Raw genomic sequence first — 16,170 nt, 5'->3', positions numbered from 1 at the left:
TGCTCCCCCCTATGGACAAGTCAAAGAAGGACATTATATCTCTTCAGCCAGTTTCTCAAGTATTCTAGGATGTATTTCATCAGGCCCTGCCAACTTGAAGACATCTAACTTGTTTAAGTAATTCTTAACTTCTTGTTTCCCTATTTTAGCTTCAGATCTTGTCCCATTTACAATGAAGTTCACTATGTTAATTGTCTGATCACTGCTAACTTTTTTTTTGGTGAAAACAGAAACCAAAAGGGCATGTAACACCTTGTCTTTCCCTCCTCATTGAGTAATAGGCCTACTCTGCTTGGTCTTCCTCTTGCTTCTGATGTATTTGTAAAATGTTTTCTCGTTGCCCATCATGTCCCCAGCTAGTTTAATCTCATTTTGTGCCTTGGCCTTTCTAATTTTGTCCGTACATGCTTGTCCCTCTATTGATCCTTTGTAATTTGACCTAGTTTCCACTTTTTGTATGACTCTCTTTTGAGTTTCAGGTCACTGAGGGTCTCTTGGTTAAGCCAGGGTGATCTCTTACCATACCTCCTAGCATCAAAGGAAGTGGAATGCCAAGCATTCTTTGTGGCTCGGTGGTCATACAGCACTATTATGCTGCTGTCTGACCAAAGAGAACCATTTTCTAGCTTGTACATTGGTAATGATTTTCCTCTGTTTGTTTCTTAAATAATTGCTAGTCCAGGACCCAACCTTACACCTCCTGAATTCAACTGGAGTTTTTGACAGTGACGTCAAGAGCAGCAGGACTGGGCCTATGCGTTTCACCGACCAAAAAGACAGATCAGTGTTGTAAACAGCAGCCTCCTAGTGCACTTTACTGGATCCTCACAATTGTCTAGCTTCTGTACTCCAGACCAGATATTGATCCCAGGCTACAGGTTCCGTGTGGCTGCTTTGGGTCTTTTTGTGTCAGGTATTTTCATTGTGAGCCCTTAACGTTAAACAGGAGAGGAGCCCACACAGAGGACAGAACCCAGCTGCAAAGTGGCTGGCAGACTGGAGCAATTGCAGCTGCAGAGAATGAGGAGATTAGCTGCTAAAAAATATAAAGCCTTAGAGGGAGGAACAGGCTATCAGCAGCACACATTCAAAGTGGAGGAATGGAATCCCCCAGACAAAGCTTTGTAGAAAAGGTGAGCTTGTTTTGGTTTTGACTCTTTAATAATGTTTCCACAGGTGCTGGCAGGAAAGGTGTAGCAGTAGGAAGGAATGTGGTCTGGAAATAGCTCAATTTAAGAAGTAGCCCACAGTAAATAAAATGTTTGAGACCCCCAGGCCTGTGAGCATGAGTCTCAGCACAGTTCTTAGCAGACAAGTGCTCAAATCGCCCCAAACCAATGCCGTGATCAGCACTGGTGGTGGTTAGTCTTGTCTCTGCTGAGCCTGACTACTTACAGGGTGACTTTTAAGGCAGGCTTGAAGGGCAGCATGGGTGGAGCTTTTGCTGGTGCTGCTAATACTGTTCCCTTTCTGTGCACAGGGGACATCAGTCTTCAAGGCTGTCACTCTGATACCTGCCACAGGAACAAGACTTTTTCTGTGTAGACTCAAAGGCTCAACTCTCCCAATGCCTCTAGACTATGTGGCACCTGTCAGTGTCCCAGACAGACTTACTGTGTCTTACGAGTATCACCTGTGATCCCTTCTGATTATTTATATTGTACCTCTGATGATCTCCAAGCCTATTACAAAAATAGGTAATTAATGTTACACCTCACCATATGGAAACTAAATTACAGAAAGAGAGAGAAGGACCCTAGCTAGACTGAAAATTATAGCCCGAGTATGGCTTTTGATGAGAATTTAACAAGGAACCCTACATGTTTCTTTTCAAGACTATTTTTTTCTGATTGCTTTAAAGCCAGCTAAAAGTGTTCGTAAAGCGCTAATAGGCATTGGAAATGTATTAACAGTTGTATTTGTCTTATTGTTAATTCCTTATGCTGATTCCTTAGTCCAAGCCATTTTGACTGCTGGCTGCATTTAATACAGAAATTAAATCAATCATGAAAGAAGCCACCTGTCCAAAATTCATCACAGCTCAATGATTCAATCAAGCTCTCAGGCAAAACCAGGACATGCAGTCATCTCTATTCAGCTGTGAACAGGCCCAGGGCCCACACCAGCAGGAATAATTTACTTGAAATGTATGGGGGAGGAGGGATAGCTCAGTGGTTTGAGCATTGGGCTGCTAAACCCAGCAGGCTTGTGAGCTCAATCCTTGAGGGGGCCATTTAGGGATCTGGGGCAAAAATTGGGGATTGGTCCTGCTTTGAGCAAGGGGGTTGGACTAGATGACTACCTGAGGTCCTTTCCAACCCTGATATTCTATTATTTGCTTTTGCAGCTCTGCCGTTCTGTTCCACAGGATCAGAAATCAAACAATAGCTCTGCATTCTATAATTAACACTGAAAGTTATTAATTGAAATACAACATTCAGTGCAGGAAACTGGAGAGAACAACCGATTAACCCTTTCTATTGCCTTGGGTTGAGGCTAGAAATGTTGAGCTCTGGCTCACGCTGCCCAAGAGCAGGAAGTAAAAAATCTTGCCTTCATCTCTTTTATCTATGTCTTGACTTAAGAACTGATCAGAGAAGCAGCCAGTAGGCCATAAAGAACCACACTGCTAAACAAAACCAAAATGAAGTGTTTTATGAAAACCCATCTTTGTCCCTTTACACTCTTTGTCCCAAAACACTCTTTTGACCATTGTCTGTTGCCTTGACGTGTATGTTACTACATCAGTGGCAAGAACATCCAAGACAAAGACGAACGATGAAAAGAGCCTAGAAAATATTCTACCCTCTGTTGAAACAGTCTCTCTCTCTCTCTCTCTCTCCCTGAGGATGCTGTTATATCTCTATTCCACATATATTAAATTCCCAGAATGGCACTGAAACTGCTTTCCTCCTGAGGATAGTGTAGTTCATGACAGTAATAAGCATATCTCTTAAAATTAGCAAATAGAACAGTTTATTTGGTTTACACACAGGTGAATCCATACCATGGTGTGTATAGCTATGAAACAGTGACGTTTGTTTTTTGTGTACTGCAGCTTTCAGCTCTGAAGGGCGCAGCTGGTCCGCAGAGACAGCACCCATCTTATTCTTAGAGCTGCTGCAGCCTGTTACAGCAGAGAGAGGTGCATGATCTGTGCTCTCTGATGAAGCCTTAAATTTTGGTTTTGTTTTTCTTATTCTGTAATAAAAGTCACTTTAGACTGAAAATATAGGGGTGCTCTCTGTGTCTAGCAAAACACTGCACATAAGGTTTTCATTCAATTTTAATAATCTATAGACCAATGACGTCTTATGGGATTAGCTGATTCTTTGGCCCAGACATAAAGTCAGTGAGATCATTATGATCCATACTTTAATACATGAGCCCTTTCCAGAGATATAGTGCCAAGTCTGCTGGTCAAATACTCGGTGACCAACAACAGCAGAGAAAGTGTGGTCTGAGATGAAAAATAGAATTAAGTGAAAAATAAAATGTCTGTGTAGAAAGTGTTCCAGGGCAGGATGAAATGAATAAAGCAATTGGAAGAGAGTGTGGGGGTGAGAGAGGACTCGGTAAATAGACCAGGATGCTGAATTTGGAGGGATGGCAAGATAATGACTGGAATAAGACCTATGAAAGGAGGTTAAAGAGTTCTGGTGATGGTAGACGCCTGTGATGTCATGCCCAGCCAGGTTAGGAAATGGGCAGTGAGATCAGAGGCTATTTTGAGCTTAGCCCTAGGAAAGGAGCAGGTAGGGATGAGCCAATACGTGATAGAGTGCATCTGGCTGAACAGCAGTAGGGTGAACTAGATGAGTCAAAGATTGGTAACCAGGTATGGAGTTAATTAGCACAGTTGCTGGTACTCTGAACCAAAATGGAAAGACCTGAATGGGTGTGGAGACTAGGAGAAGGAGAGAGAGAGACAGTCTTTTCGGCACAGTGCTGGGCCAGCGTGAAGAGGCTTGCACTTCGAATCTGCTCTGGGGATAAACAGGATTTCTGTCTCAACAGCACAACATTGCAGAGAGAGAAGTTGCAGCAGACATTCCAAACCAGACAGTGATGAAATAGGTTAGGGGAAAATCACTAGAATCGACCACTGTCTGAGCTAAGCTAATGCTGTTGTGTTCTATTGATTGCAATCAGTGGAACTCTTGATTTATACGGCTGCAAGTAAGATCAAGCCCAAAGACAGAGGATTTGAAAATAGGGCAGCTGGGTAGATTATATAAATGTAGAATTTAAAGCCAGGGGAGAGGGAGGATTAAATCTGAAGATGAGTTGAACTCCTAAGTGCTGCCCCAATGGGAGAAGACATCTTAAAAAGTATAAATGCAACAGTGTTAAGGTAAATGGGTGGTCTCTGTGAATGATGGTGGAAGATCTGACGTTCTGGTACTTAGTCCAAAACTCTATCCCCAGTCTGAAGGATCTGCCTTGGTGCTGGGGAGCTCTGCAGGAGGGAAGGAATCCTTCTCTATAAATCCTGGAGCAAACAGTGAAGCCACTCCGGGGCTTCTATTCCAACTAATGGTTGGAGCAGTTTCTATAGCCTACCTACCTCCATTCTCAAACAGGCAAAGGTCAAAAGGATCTGGGCAGAGGGGAAACCTCAGTTCCTAAACTGGACCCACTCATACACTGCCCACAGGGATTCTGCATAGAGCTGGAATCTGCAAAGCACAAGATCTCTGCAACCTCTCAATTCTCCTTGCTTCCAAAGGAGCTGAGCTGATGGAATCCCGCCCCCATTCCTGTGGTGAGGAAGCAAGTTTGTTCTTTCTGCATTATCCTTCCCCTCCTTTATGTGCCTGCTCACCATGTCCTAAAGCTAACAGAAAGCTGCAGTCAGATTTTTTTTTTTTCTTTTTTTAAAGTCCAACTCTCAAACCCTGGGGAAGCTTGTAGGTTTGAGGCACCCCTGGAACAGTTAGCCAGGCCTACGATAAAATTCTGTCTCAACATCAGCATAGCCAAATCATTATCTAAACAAAAATTGACACCTGAAGCAGAGTCCTGGGCCACACCATCACCAACTCACCATCTTAGTACGAGTCTCTCAATACTTGTGGGAGAGGGGGTTCTGCTTAAAGCCCCAGCTGCTGGAGTCAAAAGATGGCAGGAGAAGCCCAGCTTTCAGTTAAAAATGAAAGTAAGTTTCCAGCCCTTGTGATTATAAAGTCAAGCTTGAAAATGTGACCTAAGTTCCCCCCCCGAAAGTCTCAGAAACCAGAAGGAAAACAAACTTGGAAAAACCCCTCCCAACATGTATTTTTAAAAGCTCGTGATTCTGGAGATAAAGGGTGTTGAATCCCAATTTAGTTTTGAACGCTTGGGCTTGGCAATGCTGGGACTATCAAACAAAACATTCTCCCAAATATAGAGAGAGACCCTTTATTTTAATAGGGTCTGGTGTTCATGGGGGTGTACCTGGTGAACTAGCCTGGTGAAAGAACCAGCTCTCCCTTGTGATCCAATAGAGACCCAATGAAAGGGGTCTGTCTTTGACATCCCCAAAAAGCTTACAATGGTTTTGGTTTTCAAGCTGTGGCATTTGAAGCTTTTCTAATAAACAATTGTTATGCCTCAGACAAAGAACATCAAATCTTAGATGGAATCAATTGATTTGCACAAATGCAAATATGGCCTGACATTTTCTGGGTGTCCATATGGTCCATCTCTTCTCTTTCTGAAGCAGGATGATGGGAGCCGTCAATGAGAGGTGTACATAGAGCTTAGAGGATAACCCTGTACTTATTAAAATGTTCCAGTAGATGGAACTGTGGTTGAAAAATGTCATTTGGGAATCATTAGCAGCCAAATAGTTGAGCGTTGGCATCTTTTTGCAAGGACAGCAAGGATATCCTTGTTGTTCAATATTCAGAAGCCCTGCTGACTGACAAAAATAGACGGAGCCTAAATTTCCAAAGGTTCAGATCTGGGTACCTAGCTGAAAGTGGTCTCCCTCTCAAATCCCCCTGAAATCAATAGCATCTGCCGATATGGGTACTTCTGAAAACCAGTTACCTAACTATGGATTCAGGAACCTAACTTTTGACTCTGCAGCCTGAAAATGGTTCCCATTTTGCCAGCCCTGGAATATTAATTCTTCTTCTTCTTTTTTTTTTTTTTTTTTTTTTAATTAAATGGGATCAATTAGCTAACTTCCTCATTCCCTGAGGTAACCAAATGAGCCCCTTACTATAGGTGTGGTGCCCCTAAGAGGGAAAGCGTGTGGTGTGATTTATTATAGGTGCAGTAGGACTCAATGACCTCTTAAGAAAATTGCAGTCTAGGTTCCAGATTTCCTTTGACATTAGGACCACACTAGTCAAGGTTGTTGCTTCAGTGAATAAGGGACTTTTCTCGTAGGTCTGGACCGGCCCTTCAGTGTTTCCAATTCTGCCTTGAAGAGAAGATCCAGTCAGTAGTTACAGACAATTGTGGTCTGTCACTGAGGGATTTGAACTTGATCTAGCTTAACTCCCATGTTGTTTAGCATAGGTGACATGCCTCCTGGTGACTTCTCTTTAATTAGAGTTGTGGGTGCATTGTGTCTTTCAGTAGGCCATAAAGACCTAGACCCATGTGTGTCTAGCTCCTCCATTTGGCTTCAATTACCCAAGTGGTGATTCTCTGCAGAACACAGATTTAATCTTGATTCTGTTTTCAGAAACAGATCACTCTACCAGCATAGCTACTAGCTAGCAATAAGAAATGTGGGCATGCACTAGCTGATCTGATGTTCTGGTCTGCAGGGTATCTATGATGGGCTCCCTGGGGTGCAACCTGGGACCAGGGCCGCCCAGAGTGGGGGGCAAGTGGGGCAATTTGCCCAAGGACGGCCCTGCCTGGGACTGTGGGACCATTGTAGCCCCTTAACTGTCTCCAGCCTGGGCTGTCTCTCTCACAATGCCTTGCTAGTGACAAGCAGCAAGCCCCTCCAGGTGCCATTATCACTCAGCACACCCGCATGTGGAGCCCCACACCCAGCTAGATTGCATGAATGCTCCCAGAGCCACTCATGAATCACACAGGGAAAGGCACCAGCCATCTCCTTGCACTACCTCAGGAATATACCATCTTGCACTGCTCAAGATTAGCAATGCAAATGTATTAATTGGTTCACCACTTCATCAATGGAAAATGGATATACACCAGCCTTTGCAAACCTGAGCAGATTTGCCCCACACTTCATATGAACTCACTGGTAAAGATAAACAGTGAAACAAATTTGTTGACTGAAAAAATAGATTTTAAGTGATAGGCAAAAAGTCAGTTAGTTACCAAAAGAAATAAAATATAAGCACACAGTCTAAACTCTCAACCCTATTAGACTGGGCAACCTCTAGATTAAGCAATTTTTCTCACCCCTCTGGATATTGCAAGTCCTAGTACACAGATTTCACCCTTGAAAGCTGGGCCAGTCTCCTCTGTTGAAGTCTTAAGTCTTCTCAGTGTCCTTGTTGCTTGCAGCGTAGGTGGGGGCAGGAGAAAGGCCAAGCATGTGGCCCAAGTGTCTGTTTTATACCCTCAGCCCCCTGTGCTTGGGGAGCACAAGGCCAGGTATGTCTGGTGTGCATTGCTGAGTCTCCAGGTAAGGTTGAGAATTCCCCTGGTGCGGCCTCATGCAGGTGAGTCATTGCATTGTAGCTCCCTAGCTGGACAAAGGCTGTTGATGGGTTGTTTGACACCCCGCCTGGGAGTTGGTTACTTTCCTTGCTGTTGCCTGTGGGGAGCTAATATCCAGCTGATTCCCCAATATACAGCATGTTTTAGTGACAGCCATACAACACAATTCTCTATCCATATTGTATATCATTAATGCATATGAAGTTATGAGAAATGATTTTCAGCAGATCATAACTTTTCCCCGATACCTCACCTGACCTGCTTTATATGCAAGATCACAATTATATATAAATGAGGAATATGGGGGTTACAGGGCACTCCCCCAAGGTCTAGAATGTCACAGTACCCATGGTCTCCAAGGGTAGGAGTCTCATTATCCACAGTTCTGATTGTTTAACAGTAGGTCTAGTTGGATCTAAAGGATCATCAATGTTAATAAAAGGACAGATGGGAAAACAAATTTTCCTGTCCCTCTAGGCTATATTGCTCCATAAGGGTGACAAAAAATGTATACCATGGCATATCTATAGCCATGATTTAATGTGCAGTCTGCCTAGTTATTTTGAGGAGTACACCCACCTATCTGTGGATTTTTCTGGAGTGGTTATTCTGAAGTTAGTATCACAGAAACCCTGATGGTGTTGAAGCACATGCTTCACTTCAAGCGCGTGGAATGCCATTACTTTCAATGAGATTATCTGTATGCTTAAAGTTAGGCATGTGAATAAGCACCATGCTGAATCAGGGTCAAAGTTCTTGGTGTTCCAGTTCCTGAGCTCCCACCAGGGAATTCAGGGGGCCTGGGGTCTTCGGCGGGAGTCCTTCCGCTTCAGGTCTTCAGGGCACTTCGCCGAAGACATGGAGCGGAAGGACCCCCGCTGCCGAAGGGCCGCTGAAAACTCTTGTGGGGGCCCCTGAAAACTCTCGTGGTGTCAGGTAGTGGGTGAGGACAGCAGCCGGTTAAAAGAACTGGTGAAATAGTCTATTAAGGCCCAGATCCTCAAAGGTATTTAGGCATCTAACTCTCATGGACTTCAATGGGAATTCGGTACCTGAATACCTTTGAGGCACTGGGCCTAAAATGCAATGATTACTCTCCGTTTGGAAACCTTCTGCAGGCAAAACTCCCGTTAATGTTAATGCAGAAGGATTTCAGGATGAAGCCCTAAACTAACCCACGCCACCTAGGTGCTGTCTCTGTAGACAGTGGTGCTGTCTGTCTATTTTGTAATAAATTAAGGGTTTAGAGGCCCTAACCAAGTTTAGGGCCCTATTGTACTAGGGACTGTAGAAGAGGAAGCTAAGTTGAAACCGCTTTAACAAAACCTAACTCTGCCATGAACTACCACAAAAAGGGTTCATGACCCTGGAGCTGCTACTCTAGGTGAGTCTGCTATATATGTACTTTATATCTGTATATGCACAGACATAGAAGCATGGAAATATCAAACCAATCCCTGTTCCACCAAGCCAAAACAAAGAACACCTTTCACAGCATTATTGACCTACATTAGGCCCCTCTTCTTTGCTTCAGTGGGGTGGCCCCATGACCTAAAATCCACACAAGAGAGGTGTGATTTCTAAAGCACACCAACATGCTGGATGCTAACTGGCACATGTAGAGCTTGCTGGCATGCACTAAAAGTTCCCTACTGCAAATAGCACTATGTTAATGAGCACTAGGGAATTTTTAGTGTGCTTCAGCAGGGTCCACACTGGCCAGGTGGTGTCAAGCACATCAACATGCTTTAGAAATGACCTCTCGAGTGTGCAGTAGTATTAGGGTTGCCAACCCTCCACGATTGTCCTGGAGTCTCCAGCAATTAAAGATTAATTATGTCATGTGACGAAACCTCCAGGACTACATCCAAACAAAACTGGCATCCCTACGTGGTATGCTGTGTAGACAAGCCCCAACACTATGCTTGGAGATGGACATTAGATTGGAATACACAGCAGCAGAAAAACAAGGGTCAGCTATTTACGAGGAGAGAGATTTTGTTTTTATTTTACTCATTTATTTTTGGCCCAACCTATGAGGTGCTATTAGAATCCTCTGTTCTAATATGCAGCTTATGGACCATCTACACTCTGAGCAACGTCAATTAAAACTTTCTGGGACAAACACTAAGCTCTCCTGCTCCCCAGATGTTTCCTTTTAGTGCTACTGGATTCCTGTCAATGAAAACGTGGCAATATCTGCACAGCAACAGATTGAACTTTCCATCAACCCACATGGCAACTGGTGTTTGTATGAAGAAAATGACTGCTAGTTGGTTTAGGGTGGTGTTTTGTTTTTGTTAAATACATGCCTCAAAAACGGAAGTTGGCAGGAGAGTCAAATCTCTGCAGGGTGTGTGAGGACAAGAGTGCCATGAAGATCTGCAGGAAGAAGTTGCATCCATTGGGGGGTGACATAGGCTAAATATGTCTTTCTGGCTCTCCCCAGTAAGTAAGAAATGTGGTGGTCCATTTGGGATATGACTTTGTACCAGCAAATCTCCAAGGGCAGCAAGGACAATTGGCAGCTGTCTGTAATGCTTTTAGCTATAGTCACTTCCACCCCTTAATTTTGTAGGTAAGGATGTGTCACTGATGCACTGCCTCCAATGAATGTGAATGAACAATTATTCTGTGTGGGGTGTGATTGAATCATAGAATATCAGGGTTGGAAGGGACCTCAGGAGGTCATCTAGTCCTACCCCCTTATTCACAAAAGCAAAGCCTTTATCAGAGCAGCTCCTTAAAATACTATCTTGGCCTTTATTTTTAATACAATTTCAAACTTGGGCACCGACATTTGGGAGGAGGTGTGGGGTTTTTTTGTTTAAAAAGGTACCTGAATAAGTGGCCTGATGGTCAAAAGTGCTGAGCTCCTGTCATTCCCATTGAAGTAAACTTGGATTTAGCTATCTAACTTTTAGACAATTTTTCCACAGATGGGTGCCTAAAGTTTCTATTGCTAAGATTCTGAACAGTACCATGTATGGAAACTTTATTCTCTTCTCCAGTACATACTGATCGAAGATGCAAGGACCTGACAACTGTGGAGCCTTGTACACAAGTGACCTGCTGCATTGATCCCTTAGTGCCTGTAAAGCATGTTGAGATGCTACATAACTGCAGACTATCACCGCCAGATTACAAAATTCACTCTGAAAATACCTGTGGGCAACTTTTTGGTACCTTACTATTAATCAATAGCATAATGGGCCAGTTAGACCAATTGCTGCTGTCATGCTGGTGGCGTGAAAGGTTTGCAGCTAGATTTAGATGCTTGCTGTCGTGTGTATAGCATGGGGCTTTTGTTTTTGAAACCTATTATGCAATACGAACATGGACTAACTGTTTCCCCACCCCTTGTATTTTCCTTCCTACCACCTATAGAATATTATAGCTTGCAGGCTAAGGAATATGCTATAGCTGCTACTCAGGTCAAATAAATCTTTGCACAAAATAAACCTGCAACTGAATTGATCTGTCAATGGACTTCATTAATCATGTGTCATAAATTGTAGTATAAGGCAGAGCAATGAGATGAAACATTGTTCTTGTGTTGTCAGGAGTCACTTTTCTTATCATAATCTTCTGCTATCAGATATTGAAAGCCTGAATGTTATGCTGAACCTGTGTTCTTCAGCCCACTGGGGGGCCTCAATTTTTACCATCCCAGAACTTCTCTTACAGCTGAATTTCAGTGGACTAAAGAGGCAGCATGTGTGCTAGGGCTGCATTTATATTTATTTTGAGATGAACTCTTATCCAACAATGGGGAGGTGGGAAACACAGATATACTGTAAAGGATTCATGGAGACTTGAAAGTGTGTGTGTGTTTGTTTTTTTTCCCCCCTAATCACTTAGATAACAGATATGAATTCTAATTTAACATGGTGGTCTGCAAAAGAACCTACAGCCCACCTCCCCTGAAAGAAACCTCTCTTTCAGTTCTTAATTCTGAGATGTTACACTAAAAATGTTAGGAAGCTTAAATAATGGAAACTGGAAAAAAAGCAACTTGGATGACATGCCCCAAAGCATGTTAATTGCTTTCTGGAGGACAGCGGCCTCAATGTTTATGCAAAAGGATCATTCCAAACAGCTGTATGCTTTTGGCTGAAATATTCAGCTTCTTCAAATTATTTATTTAAACTTTTCCCTCCAGCTTTCTCTTCCTCCTCTCTGTTGAATACAGCACATCTCATTCTTTTAGCTATGTGTGCTAACAGAAGCTGCACATACATTGTCCAAACTACTCTGACTTAAAGGTTGACGTTGTCCTATACAATTTTATCCTGCATCTACTCTCCTATATGCAGCTGAGTTTTGAGAACTTCAGCTAAGGAGTGAAATCAAAACTTATGAACTGATGTCTTAACTTCCTACAAAACCTACTTTAGAGCAGATTCTGCTTTATGAGATCATGTAGGGACGAGGAATGTTAGATGTCAAGTGAAGAGTAAAATGCAAAGTTTTCACACTATACAGAGTTAAAGTTAAATCTCTCAAAACTGGGAGAGAATGGACAACAAAATGGCAGATGAAATTTGAATATTATGTGCTAAGTAATGCACCCTGGAAAAAAATAATCCCAGCTACACCTATATGGTGAGGGATTCTAAATTAGCTGTTACCACCCAAAAACAATCTTCAGAGAACTTTTGAACATGAGGCCAAATCTTCTGCTCAAGGTGCAGCAGCAGTCAAAAAAGGTTAACACTATGTTAGGAACAGGATAGAAAAATATCGTGTCACTATATAAATCCATGGTGCACCCACACCTTGAATATTGTGTCCAGCTCTGGTTACCTCTTCTCAACAAGATACCTGTACAGTGCAACTGGAAAAAGTTCACAGAAGGGAAACAACAACGATCAATGGTTTGGAAATAGTTCCATACAAGGAGAGACTAGCATTGTTCTTCAGGAGTTACACCGTTGCATCAACTGGTGCTGCCTGGTGCAGTGTTAACTCGGACTGGCAGTCTGACAAGCTATTCAGGGGGGAGCAGCAGTTAAACTCCCACTTCACACCTCAGTTTCACATTTGGAGCTTTGGCAGGGGGTGCAGAAAGGAGAAAAGCCAGTCAGAGCTGGAAGCTAAATTTGACACTTCTCTTCACATTAGAAAAGGGGGGAAATAGGACTCTAAAGGTTAAACTAACTTTGGTCTTAAATGCAAATTAGGAATTTACGTTTCAGCTATTGTTCATAAGCACAGAGCTAGATATCCAGTTCAAACTAGCTCATGAAATCAAACGTTCTTTGATTAGATAATCCCCTATTACTTCAATTTGTGTTATCTGTATAGTGAATAAAGCAACTTCTACAGCCAAATGCTGACTTCCAGTGTGCAACTGCTCTTGTTTTGTAGAGATGGAAATTTTTTTTTGGCCACACAAACTAATTTAGAAGTGTCCACACAAGGTAGCTGTATTGACTGTTAGATTAGTGCAATTCCTGGGTACAATTCAGAAGTCAGTCTGAAGCATTTCAAATTAATTTATTTTCATTTAAGACTTAGTTAAGTTTCCTTAGGCTTTGCTAACTGCATTTTAAAAACCTCTTCAACGTGGTTAGGACACATGACAACATTAAAACCAAAAATATCCTTTATTTCACATACAAATTGACAAGATCATGCTTTGAAAAATAACTTGAAAATTTATATCTGCATTGATGAAACTCATCATCCTAGGAATCCAACCTTCTGTCGTGTTGTCCCCAGACTCTCTTCTTTGTCTAAGATCTTCTGTAGGGAAGCGTGCAATGTTTTGCCTACCCGTTTTCCTGTCTGTAATGCAAAGAAGGCAAGACAAAGCTGAGGCATCCAACTAACAGGAAGAGAATTTATGTGGAACACTTCCCCTTCTGTCAACTATTTTTTCCCTTAATGAGTAATATATACCAGCTGTTGTAAAGGGCATAGCTGAACTAAGACAAACAGCATGTGGGGGACTTTTAACTTGATCAAAAGTTTTGGAAAAAACCCTCCAAAGCAAAATTGTTCAAACCAGGGGCAAGTGTGCCAATTCATCAAAAACTCAGTGGGCCAGATTCCCTAGTAATGACCTTGCCCCAGGCAGGAGCCTCACAGGGGCTAGATTTGGTCTGTAAATGGCCAGGAGAAAATTTTCTTTGCAGCAGGGAACTCTCCAATAGCATAAACACAGAGAAGCAACTCCTGCACCAACCTCCTCCCCAATATCTCTAGTATAGAGACATATTGAAAGAAAACACACATGGGAGGAGAGCCTGCACCCACCCTCTGCTGGCAAAGATCTCTTAGGTATCTTATGGCAGTGGTGTAGATCAGAACTTCCCCTAGGCCTGGCTGGCACAGGATCATGGAACCATAAGATTTCCTGAGCAGAGAGGAACCCAGCTCACTGTCCTTAAAAGGTCAATGGGCAGCTCAAGCTGTGGGTATTGAATAGAAACTATGGCCAAGTTGTCTGAAGAAAGCTGCTCCTCAATTTTATAACTAGAGACCCATAAAACTACCTACCATTTAATTGGGGCAAGACCAAGCTCTACATGGGGGCATGAAACCATAAAATGAAGCAGATGCTCTGATCAAGGAGCCAGGCTATTGAGAAGGATTCTACAACTCCCCCAGCGCCTTCTCGTTCAGTAATGTTCTGTAGCCTCAGGAAGAGCATTTGGGGCAAGCCTGGGAGAGATGGGGTGGTATAGGACTATGTGGATCCACTGACCAAAACTCCTCATGTAGGGAAGGTGCAGAAGTTGTTACAATCAATGGGCTGGGGTAACGCTGCAGCCCCCGGGGGTAGGATGAAGTATTCTGCTCCACTCCCACACCAGATGTCTAGCCCAACTATCTCCAACACAAGGCTCCTTTACCCTTGCTTGGTGCACAGGTCCTGCCTTTCGCCCACTGTCATCTCAGTTATTTCTGCCTGACTCCCTCATAGAGGACTTTAATCCAGTAAGAGGTGTAGCTTTGGCACCTTTCCAAAGCTGAGCAGTCATGCTGTTTTCCTAAAAGCGATGTGCTGGCTGGAATGTCTGTTCACCCCAAGGCTGAATGTTTTCTGGGCTGGAGTCAATCCACTGGAGGATATAAGTGTGTCAAGCAACAGTTCTGAAACTGTTCCATTTCACAGACCCTGTGCTTTTGGCTTTGTTCGTTCCATCCGTTCCCCAAACAGGCTGCTGTGTTGGGAACAGGACCAGTCAGACCCCCAGCCAAAGAAAGAATTCTTTGCTTCCCCCCAAAGCCTTGTCTTGTTTATTTCAGTGAAATGCATCACCACTTAAGGAGGAGAGATTTCTTTAAAACAGTGAGGGGCAACATAACATAGTGGGCTACTGAGTTAAGTTTTAACTCTTAGGTTGTCACAGGAGTCAATACTTGTTTGTACAGTAACATTTAGGAGCTTTTGTAAATCTGGCCTTAAGTAAGTTAGGTGCCTAATTGCCTTTTTTCCAATGGGACTTAGGTGCTTCACCTACTTATGTGTTTTTGAAAATCCCATTAGGCTCCTATCTCCATCATTAGGTGCTAAATACCTGTGAAATATAGTATCTGACCCTTGGAGCATACGCCTTTAAATGTTCAAAGCTCTGGACCAACACAGATCCTGAGAGCACACCTGTGAGGCAGGCTAGAAATTACTATTTTCGTTTTACAAATGGGTACACTAAGGCACAGAGGTGAAATTACTTTTTCCAGAGCAAACAGGAGCTCAATGGTAGAGCCAAGATTAACACCCAGGCTTTAAATTACATCAAGAGAAAGTGAAGCATCATGCGTGCTTAGCATGTCATTTCCACTTTAACCAGTTGCTTTCACACCTGGCTCCAATTTCTGCATTCCTCACTACAGCTGGTGAGGAATTTGACAAAAACATTGTTTCGTTGGAAAATGCCTATTTGTCAAAATAAACGTTTTGCAGGAACATACTAGTTTTGACAATAGTTTCAGGTCCAGCATGTAACTGGGAGAGAGAATCCCAAGAATAGTTAAAAGCCTTGTGGTTAAAGCACTCGCCTCGATGTGGAAAACCCAGGTTCAAATCTCTGCTCTACCTGATTCAGAGCATAGACTTGAACCCAAGTCTCTTACATACCAGCCGCGTGCCCTAGCCACCGAGCTATTAATTCTGGAGCTGGCGTCCCTCTGCTTTCTCATCAATGCTTCTAAAAAGGTATGTTTCATCCCAATGCAAAAGGGGAAAGGTTTTTGAAATCTCAAATTTTCACACGATGGGGAAACCATTTCTGACCTAGCTCTATTTCTCACTAGGGCCATGTTTATGCCAAATGTGAAGGTTTTCAGAAACAAAGCCAATTTTGAATTAAAGTGCAAAGGAAATACACAAAGCTTGTGTACAAATTTCATTTGTATATACTGGGCATGAGAAATTTCATTTGTATATACTGGGCATGAGAAATTTCATTTGTATATACTGGGCATGAGAAAGTCTGGGCATGAGAAATTTCATACCAAAGAGAAGCTTCTGAGAGAGGCCTAAAGAAGGATTTAAAGTGAAATTCCCAAGTCAACTTGAAC

The 16,170-nt window shown here is 42.8% G+C and overlaps 1 protein-coding gene across 1 annotated transcript in view; it reads right to left on the bottom strand.

The window, feature by feature from the left end:
• Positions 1 to 13,228: 13,228 nt before the first annotated feature.
• Positions 13,229 to 16,170, bottom strand: part of EXOSC7 (exosome component 7) — a 36,055-nt gene continuing 33,113 nt past the window's right edge. The window contains exon 8 of the mRNA XM_073333146.1: positions 13,229 to 13,428. Coding sequence (XP_073189247.1) covers positions 13,324 to 13,428 — 105 coding nt within the window. The 3' untranslated portion in view covers positions 13,229 to 13,323. The remainder of the gene's footprint in view (positions 13,429 to 16,170) is intronic.

This window comes from Lepidochelys kempii, chromosome 2 (assembly GCF_965140265.1).
Source record: "Lepidochelys kempii isolate rLepKem1 chromosome 2, rLepKem1.hap2, whole genome shotgun sequence".
Classification (NCBI taxonomy): domain Eukaryota; kingdom Metazoa; phylum Chordata; order Testudines; family Cheloniidae; genus Lepidochelys; species Lepidochelys kempii.
This window is presented reverse-complemented; position numbering and strand designations above follow the sequence as displayed.